Raw genomic sequence first — 18,496 nt, forward strand, 5'->3', positions numbered from 1 at the left:
CACTCACTGTACACATTTTTATATGCAATTTTACTTAATAGTGTCTGCTATATAATGCATTTTGTTTTATTTTTGCCAGTGTATCAGCTGATCTCTGGGGCTTGCGAAGTGCTGCACAATGACTCTGTGTAAGCCCTGACAATCAGTGTAAAGCAGGCATAGGCAAACTCGGCCCTCCAGATGTTTTTGGGACTACAACTCCCATCATCCCTAGCTAACAAGACCAGTGGTCAGGGATGATGGGAATTGTAGTCCCAAAACATCTGGAGGGCCGAGTTTGCCTATGCCTGGTGTAAAGAAGAAGAGTTTGGATTTGATATCCCACTTTATCACTACCCTAGGGAGTCTCAAAGCAGCTAACATTCTCCTTTCCCTTCCTCCCCCACAACAAACACTCTGTGAAGTGAGTGGGGCTGAAAGACTTCAGAGAGAACTGTGACTAGCCCAAGGTCACCCAGCAGCTGCATGTGGAGTAGCAGCGGAGATGCGAACCTGGTTCCCCAGATTACGAGACTACCGCTCTTAACCACTAGACCACACTGGCTCTCCTTACCTTTGAACTGATTTTTATTATGCATTCCTGGCAACTTACAATTGTCTGGAATGGGGAGGGGCAAGCTATAAAGGTTAGTAATATGCACATTTATGACAACGGCTCTCTTCTTAGTAACAGTGATGTTGCCTGGCTAGGTCTTCTCACTGACTTTGCTTCCTTTACTGGAGGTACAAGAATGCAAGAGCCTGCTGAGTCAGAGCAATGGTCCATACATTCCAGCATCCTGTTCTCACAGTGGCCAACTGGATGCCCAATATGGAAAGCTCACCGGCAGAACCAGATCACAACAGCACTCTCCCATTCTATGGTTTCCTACAACTGGTATTTCTTTTTTTCTTTTCTTTTTTGCTGGTGTGGTGGGGACAATAGAATTCCTTTGGAGAGGGATACGTTAGTGGGTATGGATATGGGTGAGCTCTTTAAAGTAAGTAGGTCATATTGCAACATCTTTCTAGATTTTATATTATTTACGCTATGGCAATCCGCTGGAGCCTTGCAGTACCTCTATCAAGTGAAACCACGCAATGTTTAATGTTCTTGAGTGATTGCTTTATCAGGTAGTCCTAGAGGTTAAAGGAATAAAAAATAAACAAAAATAAGCTATTTGTTTTTCATGTAGCTAACTTAAACAAAGCAATGGCTCCGTACATAGCTTTCAGCTTCCTGAGGGTTTAAATACTCATAAAATGACAAGATGCATTTAAAAGCTACAAATTCTATTAAGTTCCCTGGGCAGGATTTCATTTCCACTTCTTATTAGAGGTCATTAAATTTACTAGATGTTAGTAAGATCCTTGTAAGCAGGCAATATGAAGGCTTGCTAAATCCATGTGCTACATATAATGATGCAACTATAGAAATGATAATGAGCTGCAGAAATAAACCAAAGTCTCGGATTTTGTATGTTGGAACACAGTAGGCGATTCTTGGAAATTTGAGAACAATGCATGCTAATGCAGTGATAAGCCAGAGTTTGTTAGAGATGTGTTAATGCAAGCCCAAAATGACCTCCTTTATTTTGTACACACAACCCGCTCTGAATGACATGGAAGTGGGGATGGTGTGCCAAGGTTTTTCAGGGGTGTGGGACTGAAATTCAGGGTGGGAGGGGAGGCCAAACTCACCTGCCCCTTAATTGGTACTTCTCTCAACCAGCCCCTGAGAATGACATTGGGTTTTAGTAGGACTCTGCCTGAAGCTTCTGGGTAAATAAATAAAATGCAGCTCCCAGAATTATCTAGTGGACTTCTTCTTCTTCTTCTTCTTCTTCTTCTTCTTCTTCTTCTTCTTCTTCTTCTTCTTCTTCTTCTTCTTCTTCTTTTTGGTACCTATTAGTTCCCATACATGATGCTATGTTATCACATAGCATTGTTCTCAGAGTCTGTTGGGGGGAAAAGATGGCGGCTATCATCTGATGGCTGATGAGTTTTGGTCTCACTGCAGTTTTGCCTTCACTAAAGTGTACTGAGAGTTATCCCCTACTTCAACTTGAACCCTTTTCCATATTCACACTTCAGCTGTTTCATAGCACACTGAATATAGCACACAAATTTTAGCATTGATTTGTTCCACATTTGAGGCTGAATAAGTGGGAAAGTGGGGTATAAAGGTATAAAAGCAAACATTGCTTTCTAGCTTCAAGAAGTCAGTCAAAAATATGGTGATGTTTATGAAAGAGTTAATTAAAAACTCATAGGTCAAGGACTTTAGCCAAGCTAGGCATTTTGTTTATGCATCTGTTGTGTTTGGCAAAATGAAAGCAGAAGCTGAGAAGCACCATATAGAGGCTGATCTGTACCTCCTTAGAAACAGTGAAAAGACACTAATACCACCATGCAAAATCAAGCTTTCTAAGGAATACTGGAGCACAAGTCATCAGACACACTTAGTTTCAAAGTTATGCCATTGCTTGCAGAAAGAAATCAATTGTCCAATATATTAAAAGCAAATCATTGCGGTTGTTAAAGCAATGGAATATTTTAAGCTTCAAATGCATTCAAACTAAATGAAATCTTTTCTTTTCTTCTTACTGCTAAAAAATAGTTCCACTGATCAAGGCAATATGCATGAAAAACACCAATGAGTTGTGGCTTGGTTTTGTTTTGTTTTTTAAAGCAGGGGAGTTTGTAGGAAATGAAACATCCAGCACAGTAGCATTACCCTATTCAGTGTAATAAGAGATAACGGAAATCCTATACACCAAATAATTCATTCTCTCTCTCTCTCTCTCTCTCTCTCTCTCTCTCTCTCTCTCTCTCTCTCCCCCCCCCCTAATCAAAGCAATGAATCAATATTGTTGACAGAGAATAAAGCATCTGAAGATCCATAACATGCTGTGGTGAGGCCAAAATCCAGCCTGAGCCATACCCAGAATTACTTATAGAAGCAAAACACAGTTACGGAGAGGGAAAGTCAAGAATGAATTAATCCCTAGTAGAACGTAAGCTCAGTCCTCTAAATGCCTAGCACAGGGGTGGGAAACCTATTTCAGGCCAAGGGTCATATGCCCTCTTCAAGAGGTTGCATGTCAGCAGTGGGTGGGACCAAAGGCAAAAGTTGGCAGGGCCAAAATGTGAATTTTCAGGTCAGAGGAACCTTTGGTGCTCCCCATGTTGCTGAATTACAATTCCCAACATCCCTAGACATTGGTCATACTTGCTTGGGCTGGTGGGAGCAACATCTGGAGGACCAAAGGATCCCCATGCCTGTGATGTGCAAATTTCGAAGGAGCGTGTGTTTTGGAAACAGCAAATTTGGTAGGTTTGCCTTTAAATGTGAATTTAATCAATCCCCCCCTCCAGCAATACCAAACCCAAACAGAATGCCAAATGGGCAAGCTGAACCTAAGACCTCATTTCAATCTCTGCCAACAAGAGATCATGGGTGTGAATAGTGCACTGAGAATTGCACCATCCGAAACCAGGGGCTTTCTACGGCAAACTTTTAAGAATGTCCGATTATTACTTCCATCTTCAGCCTAGTGAGATGATAAAAGGATTTCATTTTCTGCCAACAATTTCATTCTGCTAATGTAAAATCACCTTTAGATCTGATTTTGTTTTGGCTTTTTGTTGTTGTTATATATAGAAAAGAGCCCCATTGCCTTGAGCGGTTCACATTTGTATTGGCTCCATGTTTAGTTGAGAGCTTTTTGTAAAATTGATGAATATTGTCTAAAGGCAAGTGCAGACAGGCAAACAGATCTGTATCTCCCGTAATCCATTTAGCCTGACACACATGTGCCGGGGACCAATTTTACTGCAATTCTTTCAGCGATGATGAAAAGTAAATGCAGGCAAAGTCGTGAACTTCATTTTGCAAGGAACCCTTTTGCAATCTAATGAAAGTCGCTAAAGAGAGGCATCTCTTTTCCACCTGACCCTGGCCCTCTGCACACAGCGGAGTCAATAAACAAACACCAGGCGTAGGGAAAGGTTTGTGTTAAGAATGCTTTTGTGCATCAAATGATGGCCAGGTGGCACACAACTTCTGAATAAAATATCTGCCTCATAAAGTCAAGTAAGTTGGAAGGAAGGAAGGAAGGAAGGAAGGAAGGAAGGAAGGGAGGGAGGGAGGGAGGGAGGGAAGTGTGTGTGTGTCATGAACTGGCAGGACTGCAGGGAGGAAGAGAAGGAAGAGGATCCTGGTGAAGGGTGAAGCGGGTACTGGGTCACATGGGGGCAGGATGGGGAAGGGAAAGGAGAGGTTGGTGTAGGTAGTACTCACAGAGTGACACAGAGTCTCCTCAAGCCCAGATGCTGCAATCAGCAGGCACAGTATAAGAAGGCAGCAGAGCTGAGGTTCTGTGTCTGCTCAACTGGCAGCGTTGAGCAGCCTCTCCTTGGACCATCAGGGGTTTCTACTTCATGCTTGATGCTGGACTGCGTCCTGACTTTGGACTTGGGCTGACCCTGAACCTCGTTTCCTGACCTTTGGCCTTGGACTTTGGACCTTGGACTGTGGACTATTGTATATTTTTAGAACCCATCTTATCTCTGTGATTATAAATTGTAAGTTGTTATAAACGGTTGTTAAACATTGTGATTTGTTGTAGCCTGCCCTGCAACCTTAGGGTGAGAGTGGTTATATACATTATTATTGGAAAATTGTTAGAAGTGTATTGGAAATATAGTGAATATTAAAATTTTATTTTACAAAAATAACTTTACAAAGAATGCACATGTGAGAGGCTGATAAAAGCTGAAGCTGGTGTTGGACTCTGTGCATTGGCAGGCCCAGCTCAACCAGATATAAACATCAGCAGGCTGCAAATGACACCACATGGCAAAGGCAGGCTGTCTGATATCATAGGACCATCGAATTGTAGAGTGGGAAAGTAGGCCAAGGGTCATCTAATCCAACCCCTTCCTTGCAATGTAGGAATCTCAACTAAGGCATCCATGACAGATAACCATCCAACTCCTGTTTTAAAACCTCAAAGGAAGGAGAGTCCATATCCTTTCAAGGGAGTCCATTCCATGGTTGAACAGCTCTTACTATCATAAAGTTATTCCTGATGCTTAGTTGGAATCGCCTTTCTTGTAACTTGAAGCCATTGGTTGCTTTTGTCTCCCTTGCTGGTGCACAGAGGGGGAGACAGACTGGAGGCTGGAGAGAGCACCTCCTCAGGAATTTGGGGTTGTATTGAACTAAGTTCTGCTCAGAGTAGACCCATAGAAATTAATATACCTAATCTAGTCATGCCCATTAATTTCAATGGGTCTGCTTTGAGTCTAACTAAAACTGGCCTTGGGCTACGAGTTCTACTTACCTTTGTCCAAGCTTAGCCTTTACAGGACAGGGATCAGAAACATTAAAGGAGGTCAGGAGGAAAGCCCATTTGGGTCCCTTGAGCTACCCACAAGCAAGGAAGGAGACCATGGAGCAAGGTGGTGCAGATCATAAAGACTTAAGGGTGAAGCAAGGTGTTCATGGTGATTATGCGACAAATGCACAATGGTAGCCAAGCTGCCAAACTTCTTTAGGAAGAAGGAACACTCACTGTCTCCTCTGGAGTAAGAGGTAGGCTTGGGGCTTTGAGGGTATCCAAAGGCTTTTTCATCTACCTGGACCTCAAGGATTGTGATAGCAACTTCGGCATACCAAAGCTTGATACTATATATAATTGTAGCAGCATAGATATGTTATGGAAAGTATTGGAATCATCCAATCAATTGAATGTAGAGGAGTTAGAGGAACCGACTATAATGTCAAAACTAACTATATATTTATAGGAAAGGAGAACATAACGATTTTGTTCAATATTGAATACTTACATTGACTACTGGAAAAAGCTAGCCATATGCTTCAAAGATAAATTATGTATATAAAATGCTATAATGTATGTTGTGTAAATTTTAGAATTTGTTTTGATGAATAGAAAACAAAATGAATCTTATTAAAAGGAGAGATGGAGAGACAGAGAGACAAAGAAGAGCAGGCAAAATGGATTGAGGCCACAATTCATATGACACACACTATGATGTACCCCAAGACATCCCCACCAGCCCTTATGCACAGTTGCTGTTGGAAGAGGTAACAGAACCAAGGAGGAGGGGATTTTGCTGGAATTCTGTTCCAAGCAGAGGTGACAGTCAGATGGTGTTTCAAACCCAAGTGAAGGCTTCCACAGAAGTTCAGGACTAAGCAGGGCCATGGACAGCTCCATGGAGTGTACAGGCTAGAGACTACCACATAAGCACAATACACAAACGTCGGAGTACTGGGACACCAAGGACATGGGTGGCCCAACTGCCTTGGACCGTAGAGGTGGTGGCATCAAAATGTGTTCCTGAGATTTTGGATGTACCCCTCCCATGCCACATCCTCCTTGAAATTCTGGACTCATCTCCTGAAGATGTGGAGTATAATCCTGGGGTCACACATGCAAGACCCACTCCTGGTGTCCCTGTGCATGGGGAGGTCTGAAGTGGAGCCAGTGAGCACAGGGATATTGGGGTTTGGGCTTGTGTGTGTCCTACTTTCATTATTATTTATTAAAATTCTCTCGCAGCCTTCCTCCAAAGTTGCCCAGGGTGGCAAGCATGTCTTTCATAAGACTGAGTAGATGGGCTAGCACACATGGATTCAGACAAATGCCTCAACAGGACTAGAGTATATAAATGAGCAAATGTCCACCAAGGAAAGAAACCAGAATAATCAAGAGCATAAAACCTATACAGTGGTACCTCGGGTTACATACGCTTCAGGTTACATACGCTTCAGGTTACAGACTCTGCTAACCCTGAAATAGTACCTTGGGTTAGGAACTTTGCTTAAGGATGAGAACAGAAATCATGCTCCGGTGGCGCAGCGGCAGCAGGAGGCCCCATTAGCTAAAGTGGTGCTTCAGGTTAAGAACAGTTTCTGGTTAAGAACGGACCTCTGGAACGAATTAAGTACTTAACCCAAGGTACCACTGTATAAGCAGAGGTTTGCTTGGAACTGAATGTGCAAGTATGAAAGAATTCAGTCACAAATATTTACATTGTAATTGGTGAAGTACCACCGAGGAGATCCTGAGAAGCAGCTCACGCAAGTGTTGCTTGAAAAGACCCCTGTGTTTTAACCAGTACTTTTTCTAGAAAAAGAGGTGCTGGAATTTGACAAGAACGCCTCCCTTGTTCTCTTATAATGGCGCCCACCTGAGAGGTGCCAGAACTGAGTTCTGGTGAGTTCTGGCTGGAAAAAAAGCCCCTGTTTTAGCCAAATTCTATTATATGCACTAACCAGGCTCCTAATGCAAAAGGAAATTAGCACTGCAGACAAAAAAAAAAAAAAGAAGAAGCAGCATTCAGTCGTCAGCCCCATTTGTCCCTTTCTTCTTTACAGAAGGCTTTCAACTTTCATGTGAACACCCTTGTTTTCCTGTACCCTTTATGAGTGTCAAGTGGATTTTGCCACTGCGAATCTCACAGCTTCTAACAATGCTTAATTAAAACAGAAATTAATCACAAATCAGCAGTAAAGGAAACACAATTGCTTTGTTCTCCACATTGCCACTTCAGTTTCTTTCAATCTGTTACATTTTTGTTTCGAGGCAATCACTTTGTCAGGACAGAGGATAACTGTGTTTTTCTTTTTCTTGCCAAAGCAAAACGTCCCTCATCTTCTATTGGGCTTGCCCTGTGATTTAAAAACAAAACAAAACAGTGTTTCTTAACCAGCGATAACTGTGCACACAGTGCCGGCTAGTATTTTTTATTATTTTTTACTAAATGGTTAAACGAAGCAAACACAACAGAGATTCAACGAATCTAAGTCTGGAGAACCAGTCCACCCACCCACCCACCAATATATCTGGCTTTGCACTCAAGCACACAGATGCCCAAGGAAATATATTGGGGGTATATATGTATTTATCTCCCCAAGGAATTTATTATTTCAGTTTTGACCCTACCCATTTTCAAGGGCTTAGAAGTTGATAAGAAGACTGTAGAATATGAGCTAAGCATTTTTTGTTTAGTAGGCCTACGAAAATAAGGTTACCAGTTTTTTTCAATGAATCTGGAGACACTTTTCAACTTCCTACTAAATAGATGGATTTTGTCAGGGGACTGATTTGTAAATCTGGGGACTGTCCCCAGGAAATGGGGACATCTGTTAACCTTACACTAAAATGAATGGTCCCATGTGGGTCATGTCCACTAATTTCTATGGGGAAACTCATCTGCACACCTAGCACTGGATAAACCTATTGTCAATAAAATCCACGGAGTAAGACAATATGTAGCATGATATGGCTTGCATCCAAAGAGGAAACATATGGCCCAGTTAGGATGTAAAACAATCCCAGTCTGACCCTGGTTCTTTAGCCAGAGAAAAAAAATCATGCTGCTGTGTGTACCTTCCTTGCCCTTCTCCTCCCCAGGTTTCATCTCCTGGTTAGGAAGCAGGGATTAAAGAAGAGTGGCAGATGAAAATGATGGACTTTGCAGAACTGGCGAAACTGACGGGAAGAATCTGGAACCAGCGACATCAAGTATTCCAAAAAGACTGGAACAAATTTATATCATATTTGAAAGACAACTGTAAGCAATTAACATCATTAGCAGGGTTATCTGAAGATTTGTAAGATGAATTAGTTATTTATTCAGGTGGAGTATTTTAATATTTTAAGTAATGATATAACAAGAATAGGAAAGGAAGTGAAATTGAAACATGTAAAATTTAATTTTGTAAACCTTTAAGTGGGAGACAACACTGAGCTAGCCTGACCCTGTATAAGGCAGCTTCCTATGAATATTGTCTCTTCTGTCATTTCTCCAAAGATGAGCAAGCCACCCTTTCCACTGGATGTGGTGATTCCTTCCTTCCTTTAACCGATAATAAACAAGCCCCCTTTTTATTACAGCGATGCAAGTATAAAAATCCTGAATATGAAAAGAGGGAAACTTCCTAGCTTGGCAACAAAGACATGGGTGCTGCAAGGTGCCCAGATGCCAACTGAAAAAGACCCTCAAAAATTCTAGAGGTAAAAAGGGTGGGAATTGTGAACATCTGAGCACAGCTGGGCCTTCTTCTGAGTTAATATGCAGTTTAGTGTGAAGTAAATTCTTACCTTCACCCTCAGCTTGCAGGCCCCCTTTAGGTCTGGTGTCTAGAACAATATTTTGATAACTCCTGACAAAGCCCATGCTCTATTATCCTTTGCTGACTATATTGAGACTGCAAGCATATTGTTGTGAAGTGTCATGGAATTTTTAAAGTGAAGAGTGGAATTTGAGATGCCACAATGGACATTTGGCCTTGTTGATTCCCACCCCACCTTGGACAGCTGATGCACAGAGCCTTCACAACACATCTTAATGGATGAGGAGACCAATCCAGGAATACTGCCACTGAATTTGAAGTTTGAGAATGTCCTAATAAGAATATGAATTGGGGTTGGACCAATAGAGGATGAGGTGGCACATTTCATGAAACAAATCATCCTTGCCTATCACCCCAGCATTGTCCTCGCTCTGAATTGGTTTTGTGATAGCTCTATGTAGCCAAATCAGTATGGTATTATAGCAACATGATGTTCTAAGGTTGGTTACTTGATTCCTGAATGTCTGACCCTGTAGTCAGAAGGAATATCTATCTATGTATGTATGAAACATGCAAAAAAAGATTTTGGAGGGTGTTTTTCAGATAAGATTTTGGTGGCCCAGAAACTCTCTTTTTGTACTGAAATGTTCAAACACAAAAAAGACTCAACCATACTAATATTTAGTATCTCAGTAGCACTTTTATTCTATTTAAAAGAATTCACATTGTTATCTTAGCACAATCCTCACAACAACCCTGAGAGGAAGGTCAGTATTATTTATCATATCCATATTGCAGATATTGCAGAAATTCAGTCCAGTGACTTCCCAATAGCTTAGTCTCTTATGGAACAATCTTGGACAAGTTTCCTTAAAAATAAGTCCCATTGAGTTTAATGGGATATACTTCCATGTTGGCATGTATAGGATTGCAAGACTCTGTCACATCCTATGCATGTCTACTCAGGCAAAAGCCACATTTAATGTAACAGGACTTATTGCCAGATTAAGTGTGTAAAGGATTGCAGCCTAAGGCAGGTTTAGTGTTTGCATTGGGTACTGGGTAGCATTTTTCTCTAATTCAGTGTTCCTTTGTTTACCATCAGAAAAAAGGGGAAAAATTGTGCTAAAACAATTTGAAATTGGCTCTTTACTTCACATAGCCCATCTGAAACACAGCAGGGCACCGGCTGCCTACCCAACTTCAAAACAAACCACAGATAATCTTACTTTCATGTTCTGGTGCTTGTGATGTACACTTTTGGTTAACTTCTTAACTGATTATGCAGCCAGAATATTACTTGGTCCAGAATACCTCCCCCCCCCCGGGCTGTTTCTTCCTCCACCCCACTGTTCTCAGAGACATCTAGTGCCTCTTACAGAAGAGGTTTCTTTGCAAAAGAACCTCATTCAGTTCATGATCAAATTGCTCCATCTAGCACTCTAGAAGACTCTGTAGCTCAGCTATTATTTCTTCAAGGTTGAATGGCAGCGGCATGCTGGCATCGCCTTCTTGCCAGTAAGGATGGCATTCTGGCTTTTCATCCTTCGGTAAATTCTCCACAAGTTGGGAATGGCACCTAAAAAAATAAAATAAATCTATAAGATTAAAAGTGAATTAGGGGATGCATTTAGGGATATATTATTTCTCATGTTTGCCTATTAATGAAAAGGGGGGGCACTAAAGGACTATTAACCAGTGAAGTCACAGGATCTTTTCTGCCTTTATGCAAGTTTTTCTTTAAAAAATAAATAATTTCCTAGAGGAATATTTGAGAAAGCCCATCACAAAGAAAACGCAGTTAGCGCACCTTTCGAAAGGGGAATTATTTTTTCATTATCTCTCCAGTCTTATTTGAAGTCAGTCAGCAGTCTATGCCATTGTGTGTGGATTTCTGTGATACTACTAGATTATTGGGAGAGATTAAACCAAATTTACTGCATTTAAGGTCACAGCACAGATTAAACAATATTGCAGAATGTGGTTTGCAAATCTGAGAGTTACAAATCCATCAGGTTTGGGGAAAAGTAACGAGGAGGAGAGTTGCTGTTGAAAGATAGATGCAAATGAAGGTTAATAACAATTTCTGCTGATGAATAGATGGGCAAAACTTCAACAAAATTAAATTAAGAGGTTAGCGTTTGCTAGGTCCCCAGAGAAACCCTTTGAATTACAGTGTTTCTTATTAAATGGATTCCTCATCAATAGTAGTGAAGTCTAATTATAATAAGCAGCTAAAACTGCAGTCCGGCACAGAGAAATTTTACGAGTAGTAAACCAACACATCTTGTAAGATTACTTTGTAATAAAGACTGCCACTTATTGGTCTTGCATTAGTAAATTTGTAGCAATTCAGTGTTTTCGGTTTCAGGGGGTTTTGTGTGGGTTGTTTGTTTTAATTTGCCAGATGCTGGTTAATTAGCTAATGTTTATAAAGGAGTGAAAGCCGAAGAGAGGCAAGTATTATTATAATATAATCAGCCAAAAAAAAAAAAAAAAACCAAACCCAAAACAACAACAACAACAAAAAGGTAAAAGAAAACTAAATATCACAAAAAGGAACTATTTTAGTAGCTCATTTGTGGTTTTAAGTTTTTAAAAGTAGCTATGCAGCAATTTAATATAACGTAAGTGACTGGCACATGCAAGAAGATATTTTATGACTGAGAGAAAATTGACCAAGTGATCAATGCATCATGTTAAATAGGCTGAGCTACAGTAAAAACCAATGGAACTAAATACCTGTAAATGAAAGTATCGTCTTTTATCCATCTATTTTATTTATCACGTTCAAATGCTGCCCAATAATAATACTGTCGTGGGGAGGGGGTGCTAAAACATGAAATATTAAAATACAACAACCCACCATAAAAAAAGAAAATGGCAGATTTAAACAGCAATTTACAAGATCTAAGAAACATGGGGAAATGAAAAGATATTTGCCTGGCGACCTCATAGTTTGCACCAGGTGAGCATCTCTTCGGAAAGCAATGCACAGCCAGAGTGCCGTCATTACAAAGGCCCTTTCTCCAGGAGTCATCTGCCAATACCTCACTCGGCGGGGGCACCTGTAGAGCATTGGAAGCTGCTGTATTCTGAGTCAGACCACTGGTTCATCTAGCTGGCAGTAGCTTTCCAGGTCTCCAGGTAAGAGTCTGTCCCAGGGATCGAACCTGGAACCTTCAGCATGCAAGGCAGATGCTTTACCATTGAGCTACAGCCTCTTAAGATGCTCTAGAGGTCCAGGTAGAGCTACATAGGGGAAGAGGTGGTCCTTCTGGTAACCTGCCCCCAAGTTGTTTAAGGAGTTAAAGCAAGAGACGCATAGAGAGAGAGGAGAGGGAGTTCCATTGAACAGCCAAAAGCGCTTGCAGAACTATTTGTTTAGATGCTGCCCATTATTACTGTTTTGTTGCTTATTCAATTTCTATCTCAACCATCCTCCCAAAAGAGCCCTGGACAGTAAACATCAGAGCGGTAAAACAATAAAATTAAATATAAAATAGTTGTGTTTTAAATTTTAAACAATTAAGAACATCCACAAAAGGCAAGACAGAAATGGTTTTATAAGTGAACATAAAAAGAGCAAAGCTGAGGCGGTTCCCTACTCCTCTACCATTCTATGCAATGCAGGGATGGATCTTCGGTTTATGAAATTTTCTACATTTCAAACGTACAGAAAATTTAATTTCCACTTCCCTTTGAATAGAGGTATTAATTGAAGCACATTCATGGCTGCTAAATTTCACATGCTCTGCCACTTTATTCTAATGCATCTTTAAGACGCACTAGACTAAAGTGGCAAAGCTCATTCAGTGAATGAGAATGTCACAATATATCGTTGACCGTTAATTGTACATAAGGCACCAGAGGCATTTAAGCAAGCAGGAGGCTAGGAGAATGCTCAGAAAAGCAAGTGAGTTTGGAAAAGGAAAAAGACCGGTAAGGGTTTGGCATTTCTTTATGCATAAGAGATTAAGAAAATTCAAGAAAAGCACTGAAAATGTTAAACAACGAAGAACATCCAGTGAAAACAGCACGGGGAGAATATGGATAAAGTATCTCCTTCTTAAAAGACAATTCCTGAATCAGGCAAGCCAAATAGAACTTTTTTTTCTCTTGCTGCGGGGAGGGAAGGAGGGTAGTGACAAATAAAACATAGGTCAACTGCCACATCTTTGCATTTGCAATGGGGGAGATAACCGACTCATCTCAACAATTAACCAATTAATGCTTCCAGTGGTTTCTACAATGATTAACACACACGACTCTCTGGCCACTTCCCTACCCTGACCCTCTCTGGGGAAAGAATGGGGGAAAAACCCACACCAAAGAAAAGAGGTCATCTTCCTCTTGGGAATTATTGATGGCAGGAGAATCCCCAAGAGAAAACATACGTCAACTTTACACCCATGTTGGTATGCGGTTAATTGCGGCTCCAGCCTCCTCCCACACTCAATCCATCGTACATTACAGCACAAGGACAGTATTAACACGTAACGTTCCTATATATCTTCAGCTCCCCACATCGGCCTGTGATAATAGCATCTGTTAACATGCACTAAGCACTATTATGTAGCACATCACTTCATAAATAATAAGATTAACCGACCTCGGGCCCTCTGAGAAGAGTAATGTGTTCAAATGTTCTCATTATTTATTTAAAACAAGAATTAAAGGAGCACAAGCTACTTTTGACAATCCTCTTAGCATAAATATTAAACTGTTTGCATTGATAAGCTGCACCGTGTGGAAGAACAGTAGATTTGTTGGGCGGGCCGCCTCAAAACAGTTGTTGAGGAAACACGGTTTAGTGAGGAGGGCTCTCAATGGTTCCTAAGCGATTCCGGAGCCCACTGCTGGAGATATTTCCCTTCCAACAAAATGGCAGAGAAAGAACTCAGTTATTAAGCAGAGAAGACTGAAGCTGATTACAGTCATACCTCATGTTACGTCCACTTCAGGTTACGTTCTTTCAGGTTACGTCCCGCAGCGACCCAGAAGTACTGGAAAGGGTTACTTCTGGGTTACACCGCTTGCACTTGTGCAGAAGTGCAAAATGATGTCACGCGCATGTGCAGAAACGGCGAATCACAACCTGCGCATGTGCAGATGCGCCGCTGCGGGTTGTGCTCTTTTCATGTTGTGAACAGGCCTCCGGAACGGATATTGTTCGCAACCAGAGGTAATACTGTATAATCTCAGACTAGGAACTTGCTTTGTGTTCTCTCTTGGTTAGAAAAATATGAATGTGCCATTTGCTGGGTGCTGTGGGTCAAGGGTGGGGAACCTCTGTCCGTTCAGAAGTTGCTGGTCTACAACTCCCATCATCGCTAACCATTGACCATGCTGGCTGGGATGGGTGGGAGTTATAGTCCAACAACACCTGGAAGGCCAGAGGTTACCTGCCCTAGCTCTTGGTGAAGACTTTCAGTTGCTTTTCTACACATTACTATACCAATCTTCTGGAATGTAGAGGCCATTCACTTAGAAGTACCTAATTCACCAGGTCGTCTTAGGGCAAAGGCACTCTTTCTGAGCCTTAACTTCCCACATCTCCAAAATATGCATAATATACTGACCTACCCAACAGTTAGAGGTCACATCGAATGAGACTGCACCCAAACATTAAAAGAATCAATAATAATAATAATAATAATGTACCCCACTGATCTGACTGGGTTGCCCCAGACACTCTGGGAGGCTTTCACAGCTAGGAAGTCCACAGGGCAATAGCCACTTCCCACTGTTGGTCTATCTTAAATGCTAGGGTTGTCATTGCCAAGGGCCCAACCACTGCTCCTGCTCTGTAGCAGCTAAATCAGGGGGAGGAACATAGAAAGTTGCCACATACTGAGACAGACCATTAGTTCATTTAGCTCAGTATTGTCTACACTGACTGGCGGGTCTGGGTTGGGGGAAGAACCAGTTTTTAAAAATGGTTTCCTGTATCAAAACCCAATTAAAAATCTTGCTCCACAAGTAGTTGGCTCAGCTAGAACCTTCCTCACTAATATGCTCAGTTTTTCCTTCTTCCAGAGGGGTATACACAGTGGGAGAAATGGATTCCTCTCCCCTCCAGTCCAAACTGGTTCAGTCCACTCTTATCACTCCAGGATCCTACCATTTTTGTTGCGTGGATGGAACTGGTCTAAAATGGTGACTTCTCCTGGAATCTGGAGGAGACAGCTGGTTCCTTCCCCTGTGGCTTTACTTACATTTAGATGATTAGGGTGTCAACTACATTAGGAGACACTGGTCACAATGCTAAAATTAACCACTTTAGCTAAAGTGTGTGTTAATTATGGGTATGCAAGCAGTCAATAAAAGGTTAATGTAAGAGTCAAAGGGATAAATTTATTTCGGGATTGCATCACTCAAGAGACTAAAAGACTAACATTATGCTTGGTGTTTTTAATCAATAGGTTTTATACTAATGTGCTAACCATTTATTTTAAAACATTATTCTCCCTTCTTCCCTACCCCCCTTCTCCCTAGCTAAGATTTGCAGCTCGTAAGGGGGAGAAGCAGTAGGGTGGGCTTTTTTCTTCATCTTTTTGTATTCCTGTTAACAAATAGTTTATGTAAGCTTTTAGACCTCTGCTTTTTGGCTATTGTCTCACTTTGGCCCACCATGTAGACCATCTGAATTAACAGAGGTTTCTAACTAGGCTACACTTGCACTGTATGTTCACTGTATGTTCAGTATGTATCATACTGCTTTAATGGTCATGGCTTCTCCAGAAGCATCCTTGGAATTGCAGCGGTGGCGCTGTGGGTTAAACCACAGAGCCTAGGACTTGCCGATCAGAAGGTCGGTGGTTTGAATACCCACAATGGGGTGAGCTCCCATTGCTCAGTCCCTGCTCCTGCCCACCTAGCAGTTTGAAAGCACATCAAAGTACAAGTATATAAATAGATACCACTCAGGCGGGAAGGTAAATGGCGTTTCCGTGCGCTGCTCTGGTTCACCAGAAGTGGCTTAGTCATGCTGGCCACATGACCCGGAAGCTGTACGCCGGCTCCCTCGGCCAATAAAGCGAGATGAGCGCCGCAACCCCAGAGTTGGCCACGGCTGGACCTAATGGTCAGGGGTCACTTTACTTTAAGGGTGCTGGGAGGGGGAGACCCATATTCCTAATTCCCAGCTGCAATTTCTAGAGTTCCCTGGGAAGAGGGATTGGTTGTTAAACTGTATCTTTGTGAGTTCATAACAACTTTTAGCAACCTTAACAAACTATAGTTCCAAGCAGTGCTTTTTTTCTGGGGGTACTCATACCCCGAAACATTTTGTGCATCTTTGTACTTTTGTCCATTTACTGTATTTATTTTCCCTGATTTGAACTATAAAGTGGTGATTTTTTGAGTCAAAATGAGAGTACCCCTAAGCATTTTTTAAAAGAAAAAAAACACTGTTAAAGTTGTTGCAAATGGCGGCAGCGGGGATATAATAAATTATATATAATTTGATGATTGAATGCATCAAATGTCTGAATGCAACAGCAGCAGCAAATACTGATTGTATTTGCTGGATTGATTTCCATTCCAGACATTGGACAAGAAAGCAAACACTGGCAATTTCTGCTTCCGTTTCTGTTTTCTTCATAATTCTATGACATTCCTAGGCAGGGCAATTGTATCTAATAAGCTGGCCTTGCATAGTTTGCACCCCTCTCAGAGAGAGAATGGAGAGGGTACTATTTCAGACATCTCTTTAGATTCTTACAAGAGACATCATCACAAATCAAAAGCAGGGATAGGGAAGATTCAAAGCAACTGAAGATTTGCCTTAAAAATTAGGGAGTTGACCCTTCAGTGTAACAGAGATGTTTGCAAGTCTTTTATTCTTGTCAGCCACATTAAACTTGGGTTATATATTTTTAAGGTGTACAAAGAGTCTGAACAATAAAAATAGTTAACATGATACCATATGTTGGAAGAAAGAAAGGGGTAGGTGTTGTCCATTGTGGCATTAAGCATATGACAAATAATGATATACCTAATTTTCATCTTTCCTCTTTCCTATAGCCAATTGTCTGCTCAAACTAACTGTTAACATGTGGAAATTTATGGCAGCCAATTAAGGTTTAGGGTCCTCAAGTAGCAGAGAACAATTTTATACCCCAGGACTATTTGTCAGTATGTCAGTTACATAACAGTGGTGATGAATGAGCTACCTTGACAACTAAACAGTTAGGACTTCGTGACCTCTGATCTTGGTCACATGATAGGGTCACCTGAAACTCACTTTGCTCCTACCTGACTGCGTGTAACAATATAGAGGTCAAATGGCTTGGGTGATTATATGTATCATGTCTGAGGTGGCCCAGTTATAAGCTGCAGGGTATGGTCGTGTTGAATTCCACAGCTCCATTGCACAAAAGCTGTAGAACAACTTCAGAAATGCGCCCGACAAAAGAGATACGATTTCAAAGGAGGATAAAATAACTTTCCTCACGACTCACTAGAATGGATGCAGTGTTCTTCCAGAGCAACAATGAAAACAAAACACATCGGTTGCAACGGTGACTCTGCCATAAGGGGGAAATGGACTGCTGTGCTGCCATTGATTTAAATTTATGCTTTTCCTTCTCTATAATATGAATGTTAATATGTGGCAATGATATCAAACAAAACCACTTTCCAATTTGTCCCAGGAAACTCTTCTAAGCACACCAAGACACACACTACAAAGCTTATGAGCTTGATTCCACTCAGTCTCCCCCCCTTTCACCTCTAGCAGTGTTCAGAGACTGCCACAAACGTAAAATGGAGCCCCTGAACTGTCTCAGGTGAGTATATAACTTCAGTATCTATTGTTTGGGACTGTGAACTCTCCCTGAATGAGGTTTAAAGCCAGTAAAATTGAAAACGAATTCAAGGTGAAAAATGTATGTGGATATGTTCTTATTTAAAGCATCTGTACCCCACCTTCCCATCTATAGAGCATGGTCTAAAGCAGGCATGGCCAAACTTGGCCCTCCAGCTGTTTTGGGACTACAACTCTCATCATCCCTAGCTAACAGGACCAGTGGTCAGGGATGATAGTCCCAAAACAGCTGGAGGGCCAAATTTGGCCATGCCTGGTCTAAAGCACCATTGACAAACTACACTTGCCAGGATTCATTGGGGGAAGCCATGACTATCTAAAGTGGTATGGTACTGCTTTAAATAATGTATCGCGCTGATGAGGCCTAGCTTACAAGGGGTTTTGAATTGCATGCAGGCCTGTGGCTCTCATTGGGTGATGGGTGTGGATATTTCTTTATAACTCGGTAATGGTGCCCACCCTGTGGAACGCCTTCCCACCAGATGTCAAGGAAATAAACAACTACCTGACTTTTAGAAGACATCTGAAGGCAGCCCTGTTTAGGGAAGTTTTTCATGTTTGATATTTTATTGTGTTTT

General features: G+C 41.4%; 1 protein-coding gene across 8 annotated transcripts in view; it reads right to left on the reverse strand.

Annotated features, from left to right (window-relative positions):
- FTO (FTO alpha-ketoglutarate dependent dioxygenase) overlaps positions 1-18,496 on the reverse strand; it is a 270,050-nt gene that overhangs the window by 3,235 nt on the left and 248,319 nt on the right. For 7 of the 8 annotated variants that reach the window (XR_014528545.1, XR_014528546.1, XM_083513711.1 and 4 more), the window contains one exon: positions 9,769-10,667. The exons of the other annotated variant lie outside the window; for it this stretch is intronic. Coding sequence is in view for 5 of the 7 variants with exons in the window: in XM_083513711.1 (XP_083369837.1) it covers positions 10,523-10,667 (145 nt within the window). In the remaining 2 variants the exon portion in view is untranslated. Of the gene's footprint in view, positions 1-9,768; positions 10,668-18,496 lie in introns of those variants that run through there. 8 annotated transcript variants of the gene reach the window in all.

This window comes from Podarcis liolepis, assembly GCF_965112155.1.
Source record: "Podarcis liolepis genome assembly, chromosome: 7".
NCBI classification, from domain to species: Eukaryota; Metazoa; Chordata; class Lepidosauria; order Squamata; family Lacertidae; genus Podarcis; species Podarcis liolepis.